Here is a 21224-nt window from a genome sequence, read left to right on the forward strand (position 1 = left end):
AGTTGACTAGTTCAGTAATTGAAATTAGTGTTAAGGTGTAAGCTATGCTATGCAAAAAGAACAATATTTGTGTGTGCATGTGTGTACAGAATGTGAAAAGAAAAACTGTAATTTGCATGTTGCAAAATGTATTTAGTGTAATGCAGTCACTGGACAGAGTTCACAGGGTCTCTGTCCCTCCATCCTGTCTGCTTTCACTGCATTATAGTCTTGTCCTCAGTGCCTGCTTCAGCTTCTCAATTAAAATATGGATCACCAGTAAGAACAGTCCTGTAAGTTAAAAGTTCTTTCTAATGAGCTGTTGAGTGTATCACAATGGCATATCCAGCTTTTTAATACTTGCTGCATTTCCTGCAGGAAAATCACCTGCTGTTCTGAGTAACATTTAATTACTTTAACTTCTTCCTCTTTCTCTGTGCACCTGAAAGCACTTTGGTAGCCACTTTCCCTTATGTCTAGTTTTAATTTGTTCAGGTTAATGGTATTGTGGCCAAAATACCTGTGGCAATTTATCATACTCTACTACTTTAAAAGAACTGTGAATAAGGATTGACTTGTAATAGATTGGAAAAATGTATATTTTTAGGAAAAAACTGGATAGATTTCAATCTTTTACCTTGTGTGTAGTGAAAGTTTTGCCCCACTATTTTGTGAGGCCACCTCATCAGTTGGGCTCCAAGCAAATTTATGTATTAAAAAGACATTAATAATTACTTCTCACAAACACATACATTGTCAATTCTTTCCTGATGGTTTTGTTAACTTGACATGTTTAGTGTATATATGCGGAAGTAAACAGTGCAGTATATTTATCTTTAAACTAGTAGTGTTATCTTTGGGGAGTTTAGAAGAATCTACATATTCAGAAGATTTGAGACATTTTTAGTCTAGACATTTAAGTACTAATAGGTTTAAGCTGCAGAATTCCAAAAAAATAAAAGCAATAGAAACAAAAGGGTGAGGAGGGGAACATTGAAACAAAGAATTTTGAGCTGGAGAGTGCATTTCAGTATAACCTAAGGATATTTCCTCTGAGCTACTTAAAAATAAGTGAGATAGAAATCTCAGTTCGCTGATTCATAATAGGTGCTAGCTCACTTAAGTTTTCCTTGCTTTTAGCAGGCTTCCTGTTTTTTTAGTATCTTCTATTTGAATGAGGAGCTAGAAACAATTGTTAATAACTATTCTCAAACCATGTAGAGGCCCGTTTGTTTAGTCTATTTAATGCCTCTGTAATTTTCCGTTTTTTTCTTTACCTGCAGTCCACTGACTCTGCTTCTTTGTTTTTTAAGCACTCCTAGAGCACAGCAAGGAGTTCTTTCAGACTAGTGAAGTAAAGGTGGCATTTCTGTACTGGGGGTAGGGTGGAAAGAAATCAGTTTTAGAGTAGGATTTTCTTCAATTTAATGTTCGTTGTATATTTAAGATTATTCTTTGTGCTTCTTTATTCACACCAGTGACCTGTTAGGGGTGTTTGTCCTGTATTATGAATCCATACCTGAAAGTTACTATGTCCACACTGAAGTAGAATTACTGGATAATTTATTACAGGTTTATTTCTTGTAAATAAGAAAATTTTAAAATTACTTAATGAATTGAGAAATGTCTGTGCAAACTTTTTGCACGTGTTTCCCCAAAGCTGGACAAGGGACAGAGCTGTAACCACAAAAGAAGAAACAGAATAAAGATAACTGTGGAATTATGTGGATGGTGATTAACAAACACATATGGTTAATTTCCATATTTAGTGTGGACATCAGATCTGCCTATGCTTTTTAGTATATGAGACTGCATGTATTTTAACAATATCTTTTGAATACTTTTTCAGCTCGAGATGCAGATGAGAGGGAGAAGTGGATCCATGCTTTAGAGGACACCATCCTCCGCCATACCCTCCAACTTCAGGCATGTTTCAGTTTTCACTTGTACTTTTTTTTTTGAAGCAATGAGATACAGTGACATAACTGCTAATATCCAACACATCTTGTATAATATCTGGCTGTTCTATAGCCTATACAATTGGATATAGTAAAACATTTGTTTAGGTTTGAGTCTGTCACATTTTTCTTGTCCCACCATAATGATAAGTCAGAATGAGACTTTCCTTTATGAACTCATATTTATAATATATATTCTTATCATAAACTCATATTTATTTATAATGTATATTTATGATAAGGTTCTGGATTGATTGTTGTACATTTAATTTGGGTTTCAGTTAGGGTTTTTTGGTTATTTTTTGTTTAAAACTAGGAGTTAGTCCTTTTTGGGTCAAGACACTTGTGCGCTTGTATGCCACCTAAGTTGGAAATGAAAATGAGACAGCAGTATTGAACCTGTTTCTGGATGACAAAAATAGTTTGTTTGAAGCTGGATATCACTGTTTAAGATGTGTATCAGTGTTTTTCTGGTTCTAAAGACAGATGGTTGGATTGAAGATGGTTCTTAACTTTAGTTACCCAGGAGTTGGACTCTGTCATCCTTGTCACTTCCAGCTCTGGATACTTTGTGGTTCTGTGATCTAAGATCAGTTTCTGGTGATACCTTAGAGCTGGACATGTCTATAAGACTTGCTGAACATTTATTTTTGACCTGGAGAGAAACTCAAACTCTGATGAAAGGGGTTTGGGTTGTACTATATAAGTGTCTGGTGCCAGTGTAGAAATCTTAAAGCAGGAGTTCACTATTTGTTTTGAATAAAGCTTTGGTTGTGCTTTTGTAGTATGGCAAGAGAATATATGGCAAGAGAATTAAGTCTCTTCACATTGATCTGATTTGGTGTGAAGTCTGATTCAGTGAATCTGGTTGATTTGATTCAGTGTGAAGAAAGATAAAGGAAAATCTCTAATATCCCATAAAGAGAAGCTTATGAAGATTGATTTAGATTACATTTGCCCGATGTAAAGAGTTAGAACCAGCCTGAATTTGACCCATCCAACTTTAGACACTTGTGCTATCTTGGTCAATTTACCTGTTAGACAGTGAGTTAGTGAGTTACCTGTTAGTGAGTTTCAACCTTCTTTCATCTATTAAAGACCACTACAGTTTTTCTAGAGAATAGCAGATCCCTGGATAAAAATTCCCATTTGACAATCAGCTTTTTACTCTTCCTACCATGCCATGGGTCTGTCAGAAGTAATCTCTCCATCTGGACGCAGCAGCTGACCAAGGGCTGAATAACCCCACTCTGCAGTGGATCTGAGGAGACAGGGATTACCTAGGGAACAATATGTGGATGTAGAAAGGCTGAGCTCCCTCCCAAGGGATGCCTCTTTCCCTTATAGGTTAATGTGAGTTGTCCTGTTTAGGGGCTGAAATGAAGTAAAAGGAATCTGTGCTGTTTTCTCCATCTGAAAGACTTTTTATGACATGGAGCTACAGAGTCAAGAAATGAAACACCAGAATATACATTGATTTTATCAAAATGTACACTTACATGCTCTCTAGAAATTGTGAGTGTAGTTATATTGGCAGAAATAGATTTCATGATAGCAGCTAATAATGGAACTGTTTCCCATTACATAACTGTTCACGTTCCTGGAGTTTTTCAAACAAGTAAGGCATATTTAGAAAAAAACCCAAACAAACCCAAGTTAGTAATTTATCTACTAATGTTTGAGTGAATAATTAAAACACCGGAACTGAGTATTAAGAAACGTATCCTCCATCCTTGTAAATATGTTCACCATTGAATGAAATTCTTTGTGGGCCACTGCTGTGTCCTCCCCACTCGTTTTCAAGAACCGTCTTCAGTTGTATGAGTCGTGTAACCTTTTAACCTCTGGCCCTTGTTTGTGGAATAGTGTCCACTTACACCCCCATTCAGGGACTGCCAAGGTTTGCCACAGGAACAGGCACTGATTTAAGAGTGAAACACGGCTGGACCTCCTTGCCAAATCTCTTTCTTTCATGGCTTAGGAAGTGTGGTCTTCATTCCGTTCGCCCTCACCGGTGGGACGTGCGGGCGGAACGAACAAGGGCCGAACTTTCGGGGGATGCTCGCCGAGCCGAGCGCGGGGTGAATCCAGGCGGAGCCATCCCCGGGCCTCCATGGCCGGCCAGGCCCTGCCGGGCTTCACCCCTCCCTTCCCCGGCCGCGGTTCTCGGGGCCGGGCCGCCCCCGCTCCAATCTCCGTTCTCCTCGTTCGTGACGCGCTCGGCGGGGCCGCGGCCGGGGGGTCCTGCCCTTCCCATCCCGCCCCTTCCCGCCCCGCTGGAGGCGGCGCTGCCGGGGCCCGGCGGGCGGGCGGGCGGCCAGCCCCGCTCCTCCGCTCCGCTCGTAGCACCGAGGGATGGCCGGTGTGAGTACGGGCCGGGGGGGCGCGGGTCGGGGCTGCGGGTGTCCCTCGGGCCAGCCCCGGTCACCACCCGGGCGGGCAGCGAGCCCCTGCCCTTGGCGGCCGAGCGGCGCTGGCGCTGTCCTGCCCTTCCGGGCACCGCGGGGACGGGAGCGGGGCCGCGGGGCAGCGGGCACGGAGCCCCGGGCAGCAGCAGCGAGTGCCGGCCGGTCCTGTCCACCCGCAGGGAGCTGCTACCGGATCCACAGACATGCCTTGGCTTCAATAGCCTTGGAACAAAACGGCGCTCCACGCACTTGAATGTTCTTTCGCTTTCCTTTTCCTTCGGGCAAAACAGTCAAACGGGTTCTTTGGGGGATTATTGGCTCAGCGGGATGGCGGGGTCTGAGTGCCGCGGCAGAGATTATTTTCTGTAAAGGCATTTTCTTAGGTTCTTAGTTTCTGTCGCTAACGAAACATGTGGTTGACAGTCACTTAAAACCTTTAGGCGTCTGGTTTTGCCCAAAATGTTATATCTTTTCAGAGTATTTTATTCATACTTCCATGCTGCTTTCAGTCTGCCTGTGCTGGTACAGGAGTGAGTGTTCAAGTTTGAAAGTCAGACTTAAAGTTGACTTTGCTGTACCAAAAAGTCATCTGAACTGTGAGAAACGGTACCAAAGCCCAGGTGGTTTGTGTGTTGTGTGAACCAAATCAGGAAGGATTATGAGTTAATGCGAGACGTGAAGTGGTGTCTTTGTGTTCTCTAGTCTGATTAATCTTGCTGGTTTTATTTTTGTCTAAATGTTCTGCTGTGTTGTCCTTCACTATTTATAATGGAAATGTTTTTGAAACACAGAATAAAACACACTTCTTCTGCCCCCTCCCCCAAGCCTAAAATGAGCTACAGTCAAGGAACTGAGTCATAAATACACAGAATGTGTAAAGGGACCAAAACTGTCCAGAGAGCTGACAATTACTAATGTTGTCTCCAAAGAGAACAACAATAAGGAGGAAACGTTTCAGATACACTTGAAGCCTGATTTGTTTGAATTTTAAAACTGAAGTGTGGTGTGGTTTTGTATGCACTTGTATTAAAGCTATTGCTAAAAATACACGTAGTAGTTCTAGTATTAGCTTTGTCTGTGGAAGAGTCATTGAACAGATGGTGTGATACTACTGGAAATGCCATTCTGAACCCCCCAGCGTTTTTCCCCTTATCCCCCCAAATTGTTATATCGTGGCATTAGCAGGCCTGTGGCTTTGCAGGGGCAGCACAGCAGTTGCCTCATACCCACAGGAGGGGGGAGGGTGTGCATGGGATGAACGCATATTGTGGCTAAAGTTTCGTATTTGTGTGGGGAGATAAGTTATCTCACATTTTCTTCAGCTCCTCAGCAGCATCTTGTGTCAACCAGCAGTCCCATTCAGACTGTACGTGCTTCTTATCGTCCTGCTTTCCTTGCTGCCTGTCAAGTACACCCTGGCAGCACCCTAGTGCTACAAGTACTTTTGGGCAGTGGAATTTGGTTCTGGAATTGTCTTGTGAGTTATGATGGATAGCTCATGTCTTTTAGGACCACATTAACTTCCTTATTTGATCTACATTAAACTACTTCAGCCTCTAAGTGGCCTCTGTAGAGACAAAGGAACTGAAATTACAAAGGTGGGCCATTTCTAACCACCATAACAGTGGAAGGAATAAGTGAAAATTAATTGCTTTCTGGGTTGATAAATCCATAATTTAAACAAGATGTTTACTTCCGAAGGAGGAAATGATAAGAAAACTTGATTCTAATAAGTGGGTCTGCGCTGGCTGCTGTGAAGAGTAGATTCAGTGGCTTAAACACTGAGTTACACCATGGCTTCACCAAAATGTAGTTGGTGCTGCTGCTGGAAGCAGTTCTGTCTCACTTCTCCTAGCAAAAGAGAAGAGGCAGTGTGGCAAGAAGGGTAGAATTTGGAATTTAAAATTGCTCTTCCTGCAGCTCTCTCTTTCTGAGTTTATTTTTAACCCTGATTAGTTTCCACATTGAGTTGTTTATGTGACAAGGTAAATGTTTATGCTGACTCAAAAGAAAGAGCAGAGTAAAAGCTAGAGTAAACAGCAGGGGAACTGATTTGTTTCCCGTTCATTTATGCTGGTGCAAAGTGTTTATGAAATGTTGATAGTAGCAGTTCACTTAGTATTGCATTAACCAGGATTTTTTCTGACCTTTCTAAAGCTGCGAGCAAGAACACAAAGTAGAGTAAAACTTTCTTGTGTGTTAAGTATATTACACTCTATGTTGTATTGTTTTTAACTGGCTTTTCAGTGCTGCTTCCAGTGTGAGTCAAGATTTCTTGCATAAAACTAAAACCAGGCTCTTTTAGATTAAGACTATATCCAGTGTAGATGTTTTTCAAGCACCGGTGGGAGGACATGAGGTTGGCAGCCTTGCTGCCCTTTTCAGATTTTGTTGATGAAATAATCAGGATCGTGCCTGAGTACCCCAGAACATGTGCATTGTCTGCACATATATTGATTATAGATTATAAGGGTAAAGGAATGGGACTCTAAGATGGACATAGTGTTTGTGAGGCTTCAGAATTGTAACCTATGCTTTAAGACAGACAGAATTTTACATCAGTGCATGAATGTTTCTGCCTTCTGAACTTTCTGTTCTCTTTGAAGATCTGATATTATCTACAGCCGCACAGTCTTTGCTAAGAATTTTGTGTTTTGCAAAGTAGAACCTTTTTTTTTCCTGTAAGAAATGCAATATTCTGTTTAGAAGGGTTTAGAATGCTTTCCACTAGCCATATATTTGTTTTCAAACACTTACATTCTGAGCTTCAAATACTGCATAAAAATCTAGCAGAGGAAAAAAATAGAGTTGTTCTTGCCACAAAAGTGCTCTTGTTTAGTGGCTCACAAGTTGTTTTCTTGTTTTTCTTCAATTTTTTATCAGTGATCCTTACAGGCAATGTCCAGCTCATCAAAATCAAGCATAATGTAGACAGGGGATATGTTTCTGATGAGATATTGTGGATGAAAGGAAAACATTCTTATTCACTCCTTCAAACTAACTTACACAGGAATTTTTTGTTGGATTTGGAATCCTAATTAGATGAAAAATGTCGAAGCAGTGTCTTCATGTCATGGGGTGCCTGCATCAAAAAGATGAGAAATTCCACTTCTACAGCTTTCTGCCTTCCTTCCCCAGGCAAGCTATAATTGTAATGCTTTTATTTGAGAAATATAGTTGCATTTTTCTGGTATGCTTCTTCTAAGGATGATGCAATCTTTTCATCCCATCCGAGTTTGAAATGACTGGTTCAAATTAGGCTGAATTACTTCTCAGCACGGACAAGTTTAGAATACAAATGCATTAGAGATATGTGTGACTTCTAATTTGGAGGACAAGGAAACAACATGAAACTCCCTTGGCGCTAGCAGTTCTGTAATGAAAATAAAGCTCATAATATGTATTTTTAATTAGGTTATGTTTTGTTGTTGCCCTCCTGTTTACCTTCTCCAAAAAAAAAGGGTTGTTTATGAGGGGAATAATTTGGAGGACTGTTAGCACAGGAATTGTTTACTCAGCTCAAGACCAGCATGGAAACCCTTTCCTAGGAAAACCATCCTGTCTGGTCACTCCACATCACCGGGGATCACAGAGATCCCCCTGGGACACCTGAGACTGGTCAGTGCTGCTGGGCCCTGCCTCCTCCTGCAAACGCTGTCATTGGGATGTGCCCTGGAGAGTCTGGGCCTTAAGTTTTTGTTGTGTCCTGAAGGGGAGGGACATTCCAGAAGTTGTAGGAGGGAAGGAGGATGATGGAAAGAATGCCATGGTACCTTTTTCTCTTTTCTCCAGAGTTTTTATCAGTATGGTTTTCTTGGTGGGAAACAGACATCAGACAATTTGTTTTGACACCAAATTTCTTGTTTTGGGAGCCGGTGGGCAGAGTAAAATTTTTTAAATTACTTACTTGTGCAGCTATTTCATCTGTTAATTCTTTTAAACTTACATGAACACGAAGTCAATAAAGTTAAGATTAGGTTAATGAAGTCTACTTACAAATAGATGTAGTTACTCAATGGAAAAACAAGTCATACTACTTCAGATAGATACTGACAGTAAGAGAGTCAGTGTATTTCTGAAGATCAGAAATAGTCTGGATTCCTGTTCTTTTCCATAATTTGAAGATACTTATTTCAGAGTCACAGGATGGCTTCAGCTGGAGAAGACCTCTGGAAATCAAGGTTGTTCCAAACACCTTCTCAACTCAAGGCAAACTTGTACTTTAGATCAGGTGTCAAAGGTCAAATCCTGAGTTTGGAACTCTGCCCTCCAAGGGTGGAGGTTAAACAGTGTTTGCAGGCAACCTGTTTTTTCAGCCTGTGAATAGGTGAGCAGCATATTTTACAAGTTCCTCATAAAAATTTGATTGCTCATTGAGATGTGCACATTCCTAATGTTCAAGTTTACCAAGCTGTTAAATGCCATTCTAGTGGCTCTGCTCATCTGTTTCTTTTGAATCCTCATTTCCTTCATGGCAGGGAAGAATAGAAAGGGTCCCCATTTTACCTTTACTGTGGCTTTGAGTGACCAGAAAATGAAGAAATAAGCATTTGTTGTGCAAATCTGCACTTTGTATATCTCCTCTTTCTAAATTACTGCTGGGTTTGAAATACTGATTGATTTTGTTTGCTGTTTATGCAGGTTGTTTTTTATTATGGTATTGCTCAACTTTACAATTTTCTCAAGTTTTTCAGTTCTAAAACTGTGTGAGAACTTAAATTATTAACCTAATTTTATATAACACAGACTAATAAATTTGCTGAGAAGATTATAAAATTTCATCTTAACTACCTAAGAGCAAACTACTGAGGTGCTGCAGCTTTAAGTACTTGTGTTTTGCAGAATTATTCTCATGTTTCATCTCCATTATGTTCAGCTTGACACTTTACCTGGTTTTATGGCTTCCTCTTTACATTGTTTGAAGTTTTACTTTTCTAATAGAACTTCTTAGATTACAATTTTTACTCTGTGTTTTGTGTGGGTGTCTGTGCTCCGTTGTAACACTGAATGTTTTGATCAGCTTTTCCCTTAGCTCTAAGAGCCTGAAATTCAAGAATGGAATTTTCTCTTTAAGCCACCACTAAAAATACCAGATAGTTACATATTAGTAGTCATTGAGTGAGGACTGAAATAAAAATCAGTATTTTGATGCAGCATACAGATATCATGCACTGTAAACTTTATCTCTGTTTATAGTATCTTCAGCAGAAATTTCCTGCATAGTTCATGTGGTTTGGTATATGAAACCTGACCTCCAGAATTTTTAACTGAGCTTGGAGGACCATTTGCTGAACTGATGAGGCTGGCTGATGGGTAGCTGTACAGACAATTCCATTTTCAAGAAGGAAATTGAATACTAATTTCACATTATATCAGATGTAGTTTCAGTGTAATTTAAACTAGTTTGAGGGAGTATCAAAAGTTGTTCAGTTGAGAGTGCTCTCCCTTCTTTCTGCCTATTAGTTTTTTTTGATAACTTGTTACACTCTGTGCTTTTTGTATTTATTTTTTGTTATAGTCAAAATGATTTATTTTTTTTCTCATCTTCTCCTCCATGCTCCTTGTTTCACACTATTTCTAAATTTGACCCGTGTTCACTGTTTAATACAGGTGAAGTATCTTTTTTGATTACTAACCCATCTGTATGGATAGATTTACTCCTGTAAAGTTGTTGTCAAGATCTTCATGTCTGCCTGTAGCAAATGAGTAAAGAATGTTTTCTACTGTCAGTAGATGGGTTTATGTTTTAGGCTATGTGTGATACTGTGCAAGTCATTCCACTGCTGCACAAAAGTGCTCACACCTCTAAAGAGCCTTCAATAAAACTCTTAATATGATGGCCCAGTATCATACAAAAATAAGAGAAATTGTTCTGACAGAGCAAACAATGCCAAAGAAAATGCTACATTAATGTGGAATTTTACAAATACAGATTGCCTATCTTCCATGTGAAATGTTTTCCCCACTGGTTGATCTTTACATGCTCAGACTCTTGAGATCCTCAGCAGTTCAAACTGCAGTTGATGGTTTCATAAGCGTTTAAAGTTGTCCTGTTTGAGATCAGTGTGAGTACAGGTGAAAATATCAAGGCTGGTAGCAAAGTTGTCACTGCTGTGATGTTCTCAGGATTATGTTCTGTTAAAACTGATGTTTGCTTCTTTATCCTTCATGAGGTTTTCCGCCTATATACATTTATCTTGTAGTGTATAATCTTTTCTAACTGGGTGTGCTTCAGTATTTGTTTCACAGTTCCATTTGCATTAAAGGCATTACATAAATAAACTTCTGATGTATTTACATAGCATATGTGCGTGAAGGCAGAAGTAACAAAGAATCCTCTTTTCATTCCTCTAATTAAAGATGTTGTATCCCAGTGGGAATTTGTTTGGGTATCAGTTTAAAGATAGGGATGATGTTATATACAGAAGTGTGCTCTGAGTGTTATATTGTTAGGAGAAACAAGTTTCCAAGCAAGAAAATATAAAAGTAATCATTATCATTGCATTGATACATTGTCTGTGGTGGTGTGTGTGCAACAAAATGTCAAAATTCAGATACGGTGACAAGGATGCAAATCATTATAGCTGTAAAGGAACTGGGGCAACCAGGACTAATAATTTTGAACTTTTCAGATCAAAGGTATTTAAGAAAAGATTTAGCAGTCCTTAGCTAGGGAGCTGTGAGTTGAGCAATACTGTCTGAAGTGTGAAAAGTGCAGTTATTCCATTGGGTATGATTTGGGCTTCCCTAGCTGAAATGTGGAAACACAAGCCAGTTTTCAGAAAAATGTGAATTCTCCTTTATATTTTATAAAGAAACTTTAATCAGTGTAATTTAAAAGGATTTGTTCAATCATAAGTAATGAAATACTCTGGTGTGTGATGATTATACCCCCTCTGAAAATGTGCAGCAATTTACTGCTACTGATTTAGCTGCAAATAGAAGCCAAATGTGTTCAGCTGTGTGCCTGTGTTTGCACGTGGCAGGATGAGAGACAAGGCAGCATTTTCTCAGTCAGATGGCAGGCAAAACCATATTGTTGTTATGTTTTTTTTTCTCCTCTGAAACACCAATTAAATATTTGATTTTTATTTGTTTACTTATTTCTAGGGTGTGGATTCAGGATTTGTTCCCAGCGTTCATGATTTTGACAAGAAACTTACTGAGGCTGATGCTTACTTACAGATCTTGATAGACCAGTTGAAGGTATGGTAACCAAATGCTGCATTTACTGTGCTGGGGGTCTGTTTGTCAGGCTGGATTTCAAGGCCAGCTTGAAAGGAAGCTCAGCAGAGAGAGAGAGAGAGTCAGTCAAGATGAAAATACCTTTTTCTTAAGATTATTAAAATTAGAATATCTCAAGCAGACTTATATAAAATGGTTTACAATGGATGAAAGATTCTGTTTTATATAAGACCTCTATGGAAATGGCAAGGTTAAATATATTAAGTTTCATTTTAAAACATAACTAAATCATTATGTTGCTCATAGCATTTTAGAATCTATCTTGAGAGGATTTTATCAAGTGATGTGTAACTGCAGTTCCAGATAGTTTCAGACTTTGTGGCAGTGGTGGTAGATAATCCATGCTTTGTCCTTGAGTGAAAACATTCTGTAGGAATGTTGTACAATACACCTCTTTTAAACTTTGTATTTTAAGAATAGATGGAAATGCAAGGGACAATGAGGTCGTTTCTCTCAGTACTCACCTTATTAAGAAAAACACTTTTTGCTGCTGCTTAGGACACCTTTTTCTCATGACTCAGCAAGTTAAATTTGCTGTTAAATTGCTTCAGTTCTGCTGGGTTGGATTTTTTTTCCCTGATATAATGTGCAAGTACTGCATGTGGGATATTCAGCAAAAATTCAGTTGGAGGGTAGGGTGGAGAGGGGGATGAGCACAGCAACAAAAATGAAAGTAGGCAGAAGAGATGCAAACAGAATTCAGAGCTGCCCTGCAAAGACCCGATCAGGAGCTGTCTTTGTCTGCCTCTCTGGAGCCATCACTTCACTGACAGAAGGTATTTGAATCTTTACACCTTCTAGTTGTGATTTCAGGCCAGCTGGGGGGAGGGGGATAGAAGTTAATTAATAATGAAAGATGAGTCAGTTTGAGGATGGACAGAGACCAAGATCACAGTCTATTTTTAGAACTAGAAATCAGCCCTCAAGGGAAAGGGAACACATGAGTAGGTTTGAGACAAGCAATTGAGTGAAGAGCTGCAGCTCACTTCCTAAAAATTACATCCTCTTCTCTAAGCTACAAGGGTGGATATGATGAACTTTTAGCATTACCCATAGTCTTTTCTCTTCCTTGAGCAACTTCATGGTTGTGTGTGCACTTTAGAGTGCCCTTGGAGGCCTCTGTTAACTCATTTCAGGAAATGCACATGCAGGCTTTTCAGTGAGGGTTTGTTTCACTTTGTTTTGTTGCATCTCATATCCCACTTCTAAAAAAATAAACATAAATTGATGCTAGGAAGTCATATCTTCCCCCAGAAATGCACTTAAAATCTTACATGATTTGGATCATGTACCTGAATCAAGGTACCTGGAGGGGTTGATGAGAGTTAAAGCTTTTTTGTTTAAATGCTTCATATGCCCCAAAGGTTTTTGCTGAAATAGAAGAAAGGCAGCTGAAAGTGTTCTGATGAGTTCAGTTACGTTGTTTACCCGTGCCTTTTTGTTCAAATTGTGGTAGAATTCTCAGGCTTAGCTGTGAGATTTGGTCTCTTGCAGGATGGGATAATGTGAGAAATTAGTTACAAATCTGTTATATCATAAATGCTATAAAGAAATATTAGGCCAAAAGTCCTTTGGATCCAAATATCAGGGTTGTATGACTTTATGCTTTTTAAATGCTAACTTTTTAGTTTTGAAATGTTGGTGTTTCTGTATGATTTTATATGGAAAAATAACATTTTCAGTATTTTCACAAGTATCTCTTTCTTTTAGCTCTTTGATGAAAAACTCCAGAACTGCAAAGATGATGAACAGAGAAAAGCAAGTACATTTTGTCTTAAAAATTGCTTGTTTATCAGGTGGTGTTGTGCATCAGTTTGCTGTAGTAGAAATGCTAAGTACACATCTATTGAGTTGTCAAAATCACTTCAAGCAATTTGAATAACTTAAAACAGTTGTGTTGTGACTAAGTTACCAAAAAAAAATTTACTAATAATGGGCATCATAACATTAAAAAAGGTTTCAGTCTGTCAGAAATAATTCTAACAGTGTTGGAAGCATTTTAACCTGAATTCATTATTTTTTAATCTTTAACAAGGGTGAGTGTTTAATGTTGGTAGGAATTACAAAGCTATTCCAAAGGAAAAGAATACTCCTAATCATGTATTTCACATAATCAATCTGCATCCTGTGTAGGTCTGTGACACATTGGAAGTCTGAGAATGCCACAATTCATTCACTGAAGTGAGGGTGCCAGAAATGTAGTAGTGGGGAGCACTGGTCTTTAATCAAGGGTGTAGTTCAAATAAATGGTTTGTGTTCTTTGCATCCCCTCCTGTTCCATCCCAAAATTGGCTCTGCAGGTCTGAGTTCAAGCACTGTTTAAGGCTGGCACATACCTTTGATGGTGTGGATTTGGCATTAGGTGCCATGATGGTTTCATATATTAATTTGTGTGTGTGGAGGAGGGATTTAACAATTCCTTATGAAGGGTTTATTACAGAGGAGTTGCTTCTCTTCAGCAAGTGCAGTAATTTTGATGTGGAGCAGTGGTGTATTTCATCCTTGTCCCCTCCCTCAACGTCTCTTGTGGAAAACAAGCTGTGTTCTCTTGGTGTTTGGTTCCTGTTTTGAAAACTCCTTGATGCTTTCTGTGATTAGTTTTATGTCTTCATAATGCTTGTGACCTTTCAAGTGTTACTCATCTTGCCTGATGTGTTAGGTGCTGTCTTGGGGAGTTCTTTCTCATGTACAGGCTTTTAAAAGAACTTTGAAGTACATTTCTGTCAGTGTGTTTAATCTGGCCACAAGAGTAAGGTCTGAGGGTTTTGTACTTCTCCTTCAGTGTGTCTTACTGGGAAGAGTTGTCCTTCAATTTTGACCTCCCTCCAGATGCTACTTCGCAGATCAGGCAGTACTTTCTTTTTTCCTGTGGTAGTGCTCCTAATCCCTAGAGAATTTCCACATGTTGTGCTGACTTCTTTAATTATCTCTGCAAAGTATCTATGGGACAGATGGATTGAATTTATAGAGAAAGGAGGAGGCTCATTTAGGAGAGGTTGGCATCCTCTGGTTTTAAATCTTGATGAGGATTGCTATTACTACAGATTCCATTTTTTCTCTATTAAAAATGAAGAAGACTTGACAAAGCAGTCTTTTGATCACATCTCTTCCTGTACTGAGAAGTTTTGTGATACAGTATTTATCAGTTTCCCTATTTGTTTATGGAAGTATGGTTCAGCTATCATCATCAGATTATGAGCTGAGTGTAATCTGCAGGGTACTTCCAGCAAACCCTTAGTTCTTTCCTCTGAGGAAGCAAGTTTTGAATATTTGAGTTTTAAGTGCTTCCCAACCAGCTGACTGCTGTTCTGCAACTGTTTATGGCCAGGGATTTCAAACCTGAGTTGTTGTTTTTGGAAGTTCACAGAGCACTGGGTGAGCTGGCTTTTAGTTATGGAATATTTGGTGTTTTGAAGGTGATGACATAGGTTATGGGTGTTCTGACGTGCCTCGAGATCTCCTGTTTATCTTCCTTCTGAGATGTGGTAGTCTCTTGATCTTGGATGAAGAAATTGCAGATGTAGGTCTGATGAAAATACAGGGATTGTCATGAGTTCCTTGTGCTGCATTGTTCTGGCAGAAGTGCAGCCAGCAGGGTCTGGTGTGATCGTGCACAACCAGCAGTGCTGCCAGTTCTGCTGAATCTCCTGGTGGGTGCAATGTTTGTATCTGATTGCAGAGGAGAGGAAGGAGGGGTCTGATCTGATCTGAGGGTACTGGTGTTTCAAGGTGAAGACAAGACAGGGCCTTGCTTTCTTACAGTGTTACCAATATTACTGGTGGGAACTCCAAGACAGCTTTTCTGTTCAATTCTGTGTAGTTATCTTGACCACATATCAGGGAGAAGAAAACTGAAGGACTCAAAGGCATCAGAATAGCAAAGAGGTGCATGTTTGCAGGCTGGAACAAAGCTGACATTACTTGACAGGATCTGGGAGGCAAGTGCAGCCTGCTTAAGCTGTTTGGTTCAAAGTAAGTGCTTTTTATGAAGTAAATCCAAGGCTGAACACACAGATTTGGGTTGCACCTTACAGATTTCAACCATGAGTCAGCTCCCGCTATGTGCCTCTGCTGCCTCTCTGCTGGATTAACTGATCCCTCTGTAGTCACATGATTGTTGAATGAGGCAAAAATCATGTTGGATGAGATAAAATTAGCTTCCTCAGTGATTTCCTAAAAAATCAGATGTCAAGAAGATGTAATGAGCAGCAAGTAGAGGGAGTAGTTTCAGCAGCAGCCTGCAGTTTGATTAGATTAAATATAGCAAATTGCATTCTGCAATTGTAGATCTGCAGGAAATCTGTGTTTCAGATGAAAATATCTGTATTTATTACCTAAAACTAGGGGAACTGTCTTACTAAAATCTTATCAGTTTTCAAAGACTAGGGATGATGAGAAGAGAAAATTGTGATAAACGTTAGTAATAAATGTCTGGGGATTTTGGGGCTTTTTATTGGCAGTGTGTTTTATGTTCAACATACTTGCTTATGGTTTTCCTTACAATTTCATAGTGTCTAAATTGACAAAGTTCTGTGTGCTGTGTTCTTGCAAGGTGGTCATAGAGCACAAATGTGAAAAATATTGATCAGTGCAAAATATCACTGCTTAATTTGGCCAGCTCACAAAGGATTCATTTCCACAGAGGAAAAAACTATGGTTTTATAATTTGTTGAAAGGCCTTAGAAATCTGCTTGTCTTGAGGTTTTTTTCCCTCTCAATATTCCACGTGATCTTTGACAAAATTATCCTTTTGTCTGTACCTGTGTGTAAGAATAACAACCTCTCAGTGAACTGCTTGGAAAATTACAGATGGGTGGGGAGAAACCAACATCACTGAATTGCATCACATGGCCTGAGGTCACTTTCTTATTTTCAGCAAAAGGTGATGTCACTGAAGGGACTGAGATCTCAGTTTATTTGGTGTGTAAATACTCTATAACAAGTTGGGGAAAAAAATGGGTAAAGAATGATCAAAGCTGCTGATGGCTGTCTCCAGCTGGCTGTACAGCCTTGAAACTGCATGATCTCCTTCAGCTGCATCATCTTTCATCCAACAAGATTTGTGTGTTTTTGCCTATTCTATTTTGGTGCTATAAAGGCTCAAAACTTCTATGCTGTCATATTTAAAATGCTTCCTTCGATATGTGTTGATAAGTTTAGACTAGAAATCTCATAGTGAAAAACAAATAAAAACAAAGCCAAGGAATTTTTAGCTGTTGGCATGTTTCTCTGCTAGCAGCAGGAGTAAATATAACATAACTTCATGATATAACATCCCTCATACCATGTATCCTAGATAAACATGGTCCAGGCTTTCCAGTAGGAAGGGCTGAGTCTGGGTTCTGTTTGGCTAATTAATCCTGAAGAAAATGTACAGCATCCTTTGAGTAATATCTAGAGCATAGCTGAAAATTTTCCCTCAGGAATTGCCCGAGAGGCTGTCACTGTATTTGTTTTCTTTTTAATCCACAAATTGCAACTGTTCATTTCTGTGGATTTATAGCTGCATGTTTTTCTCTTATGCTGGAGGTTTTTGCTTGCAGTGCCTGGTGGGGGGAAAGGATCCTTTACACACTTTGATTATTCAAGAATCAAGAAGATTGTGACTCAAATCACATGGCACACTCAAATTAATCAAAACAAAGATGACCTGTAACTGCATTAGTAGAGGTTCAGTGCTGAGTCCAGTTTAGTGATTTTGCCTTCTGCAGACAGAGCCAAGGACATCAACAGGAAGCATCTGCTCCTGAACCAGGTCATGCTGATGTAGAACATGGCATGCAGATGCCTTTTGCATGCCTGAGGTGCAGTTCCACACAGGAAATCTTTATGAACCAGTGTTTCTAGATAAAATTAAGTAGGCAGATTTCCAGATGCACTTTTACTGGAGGCATGGAAAGAGTGAGAACATGTGTGCACTGTTGATTTCTGTGATTTGCATCAAGCTGTGCTTAACTGCAAATGTTTATTGTACTTGAATGATGGTCACTTCATGTAATAGTGTTGAAATGTTCCACCATTCAGTACAATTTATAAGGACACAAAATGAACTCAGAATCTTCATTTTGCATTTCATTTTTGTTGGTGTTATGCAAAAATGAAGTATAGATTTTAATGGGTAAATGTGTATGTATAATGTCACTGTTAAGAAATTCATAACCTTGTCATTTTTAAGCTTTAGTTACCAGTTGGACTTCAGTCTTGTCTTGAAAATTGTCTGTATGTGGAAATAGTCTTTAGCATGTTGGTTAAGGGCTTTTTTTCCTCCCCCCAATTTAAAATTAAAATATTGTCTTTATACAGTATTTAGGTCAAACCAGATGCTGGAAATTCTGTCTTTAATCAAGCTATTTTGATTTTTCTTTTACAGAAAATTGAAGGTCTCAAAGAAACAACTAGTGTAAGTTTCTTTAATTTTTGTAACTATTATATATTGATTCTGAAAATCACTTTATTTTCTTCAGAAAGTTTTTAAAGCCTTTTTACAGAAAAATGAGGATCCATATTAGGTTCAACATTGTGATGGCAGAGGCAGGCTGATTCTGGTGCTGTGTTCAGGTTTGTCCAGCACCTTGGAATGATGGAATGGTTGAGGTTGGAAGGGACCTCTGGAGGTCTGTAGTCCAACCCTCTGCTCAGAGCACCATCAGCTGGAACAGGTTGCTCATGACCAAATCTAGTTTAGGTTTTGAGTAACTCCAAGGCTGGAGGCTTTACAGCTTCTCTGGACAATCTGTTCCAGTGTTTTATCATCCATAAAAGAATAAAAGGTGTTTTCTTTTGTTTAAGGTGATTTTCCTTTATTTCTGTTTGTGGCCATTGCTTGTCCTGTCACTAGGCACAACTGAGAAGAATCTTGCTCTGTCTTCCTCTGCCTTCCCAGTCAGATATTGATCCCCCTTGAAAAGGTCTCCCTGAGCCTTTTCCTCTCCAGATTAAACAAGCCCTGCTCCCTGAGCCTCTTTTCCCATGATAATTTACCTGCCTGTAGCACTCTGGGAGCTTGGAGTGACCTCCATTTCACCCTGACAGCCCGACTTGTGTGTGGCTTTGGAAACTTCAATTTTCTGCTGCTGTGCTTTTGTCTCTGGAAAAAAAAAATGGGGAAGGGAAAGTAGGGGTTCTACAGAAGTGAGTGTCCATTTAGTTCACACCCAATATTCTATATAACTAATAAACACAAAATATTAAGGGATAGTAACACATTTTTTTTTCTGATATTTTTCTTTCCCTAGAGCATGGTAGAATCAATAAAACACTGCATTGTGTTGCTACAGATTGCTAAAGTAAGTACACTGTAAACTATTCTCAATCTTAGTGATACAGCATTAATCTAATTGAAACCTAAAAGTGCCTTCTATATGATCCAGGAACAAGAAAACAATTATAAGTTGATTTATACTTTGATTTTAATGAAGTTTCTTAAATACTGAGTTCCATAGCAGACAATCCTGTTAATGCTCACGGCAGCAGTCACACTGGTTCAAGTTTTCTTTCAGATAAACTTTCTTTTTCAGAGTTTGCCATTAGACTAAAGAAGAACTTAGACAAATGTCAGGTTGACAGAAAAGGAATTTAATAAAACTCTCATTTCTGCTTCATTTGAGAGTATGGCTGACAAGTAAGAAGGGGAGAAAGATGATGTAAATAATGAAACTGGTTTGGCAAGATCTGTCACAGGTCTGAAGTTCATGATGGTGTTGGAAATTCTTGAAGGTAGACTTGTATTATTTGAGAATGCACTTATGCTTTTCACCTACTTCTTTCATTAGATTTTAAAATTTGGGGAGTTTTTGATTTACTTTTTGTTGAATTCTGCCCTTACAGGTTTAACATTCTATATTTAGGATATGTTAATTTTGAACTGCTGATTTATATCTTGTGACCAAAGTGGAGGGAGGTGATATTTTGCAAAGAAATAAAGTATTTTCAGAATTTCAGGCTGATTTATTCAGAACACATACTGATTTATCCAGAAATTGGGGTGAGCTCCTCAATTATTTTTTTTCTGTAATCTAGATCAACTATTTTTTGTGGCTTTGGAATGCAAGACTGCTGTTTGTCTTCATTTTAGATGCCAGATATGTTGTACAAAATTTTGAGTGCAGTGAAAATTTAAGTATTTAGAATCTTAAAGGATCAAAAGTCATTCTCTGAAAGGATCAGTGCATGTTTTGTAAAATTCAGTTTTCATATCTATTACTTAAAAATTCCTGAAGAAAATGCTTGGTAATTAACAGGTCTGTACAAAACTAAAACTTTTACAAGCACTAGGGTTGAAACATTGAAATAATTTTGTGCCATGTGATTTTGAAGCTAGTACAGTCTTTATTTAACATGCAGTGATGCTGCTTCAACCCTTCACTGTAGTGCCAGCAAAAAAAGCCTTTTAGTATTTAATTTGCTGTTATTTAGTCCTGGGTACATTTAGAGCTGTTTTAATACAGTGAAGTCAGTAGATTATATGTCATTTTTTAGGGATTTGATGGAGTAAATTGTAAGTAGGTTAGATGGTAATATGCTGATTTTTTTGTCTATATGTGATTTCCTGTATTGAGGAAACTTGGAGAAACTGCAAGGAACTACTAGCTCATTTTTTCTTAATTACTGTATAAATGTATTTAATATTTCTTATTTAATTCCTATGAATTTAATTCCTATGAGATTTTACTCTTTTTAAAAAGCTCTGCTATGTAATTAGCAATGTGAAATTGCAGAGTTATAATCTGTTTTTCAGGCTGTTGATCAGAGCTGGTAATAGGTGGCTGAGTTATCTTTCTTGTTTCTGTTGAATCAAATTCTGTTTCTGCTCTGTGTGAGTTTATTTGGAGTTAGACAAACATGACCACTTCTGCTAATGCTAAGCATATTTTGAAGTTCTTTGGTGGTTTGCTGATGATGGACAAAACTGTTGGTGGCAGATGCAGTCATTTAGATCAGGTTCAGTACTTTACTGCTCCAGCTATCATGTGAGTGTAAAGACAGCTGGAATTTGAGTCCCCCAAAGGTGCTAACACTTACTTTTTGTTGCACTAAATAAGAGCTTTAAGACGTTCTTTCAGTTCCACTAAATATTAACCAGTGTAAATAGGTGAGCTTATCCACTCCAGTGTAAATAGGTGAGCTTATCCACTAAGGGGTGGGGATTTATTGTTTGTTTTTTTGCTAAACCATCACTAAAGCTCTTTTGGAGCTGTTGAAGACAAAGTGGGTTAAAGGGGTGCCTTATGCACAGCTTATTGCAAGATGTTGATCCACATATAGTGAAAAAAAATCCCAGTACTTTAATAATCTTTTTTCTGCTTCATTTCTTCACCTTCTTTCTCTCTCAGGCAACTGTACTTGTTGACCACAAGGGAATTCTGTCTTTGCTCCCTCCCTTCCTTTTCCATTAACTGTGTTAGTATCCTGATTTCCTGCTGCTTTTGGGGATGTTTGGGGTTGTTTTTCCCACAGTTCTGTGAGTTGCTTGTGTATGATGCAATCTCTGTGTAAAAATGAGTGTAGCTTTGTGCTCTCCATTAGAGACCTTTTAAGATTCTGCAGGTTTTTTTTCCCCAAATCTTTTGGGCAGGTATGGCTGCTGACTGACACTGCTGAAAGTAAATCATCTTAACACCACTTGCACCCCATT

The 21224-nt window shown here is 38.7% G+C and overlaps 1 protein-coding gene across 7 annotated transcripts in view; it reads left to right on the top strand.

The window, feature by feature from the left end:
- OSBPL9 (oxysterol binding protein like 9) overlaps positions 1 to 21224 on the top strand; it is a 58133-nt gene that overhangs the window by 22960 nt on the left and 13949 nt on the right. For 2 of the 7 annotated variants that reach the window (XM_058842521.1, XM_058842522.1), the window contains exons 4-8: positions 1829 to 1905; positions 11456 to 11551; positions 13301 to 13348; positions 17961 to 17990; positions 18826 to 18876. In XM_058842521.1, coding sequence (XP_058698504.1) covers positions 1829 to 1905; positions 11456 to 11551; positions 13301 to 13348; positions 17961 to 17990; positions 18826 to 18876 — 302 coding nt within the window. Of the gene's footprint in view, positions 1 to 1828; positions 1906 to 4164; positions 4302 to 11455; positions 11552 to 13300; positions 13349 to 17960; positions 17991 to 18825; positions 18877 to 21224 lie in introns of those variants that run through there. The other 5 variants (XM_058842523.1, XM_058842525.1, XM_058842527.1 and 2 more) reach the window with 4 other exon arrangements.

Source organism: Poecile atricapillus, chromosome 7, assembly GCF_030490865.1.
Source record: "Poecile atricapillus isolate bPoeAtr1 chromosome 7, bPoeAtr1.hap1, whole genome shotgun sequence".
NCBI lineage: Eukaryota > Metazoa > Chordata > Aves > Passeriformes > Paridae > Poecile > Poecile atricapillus.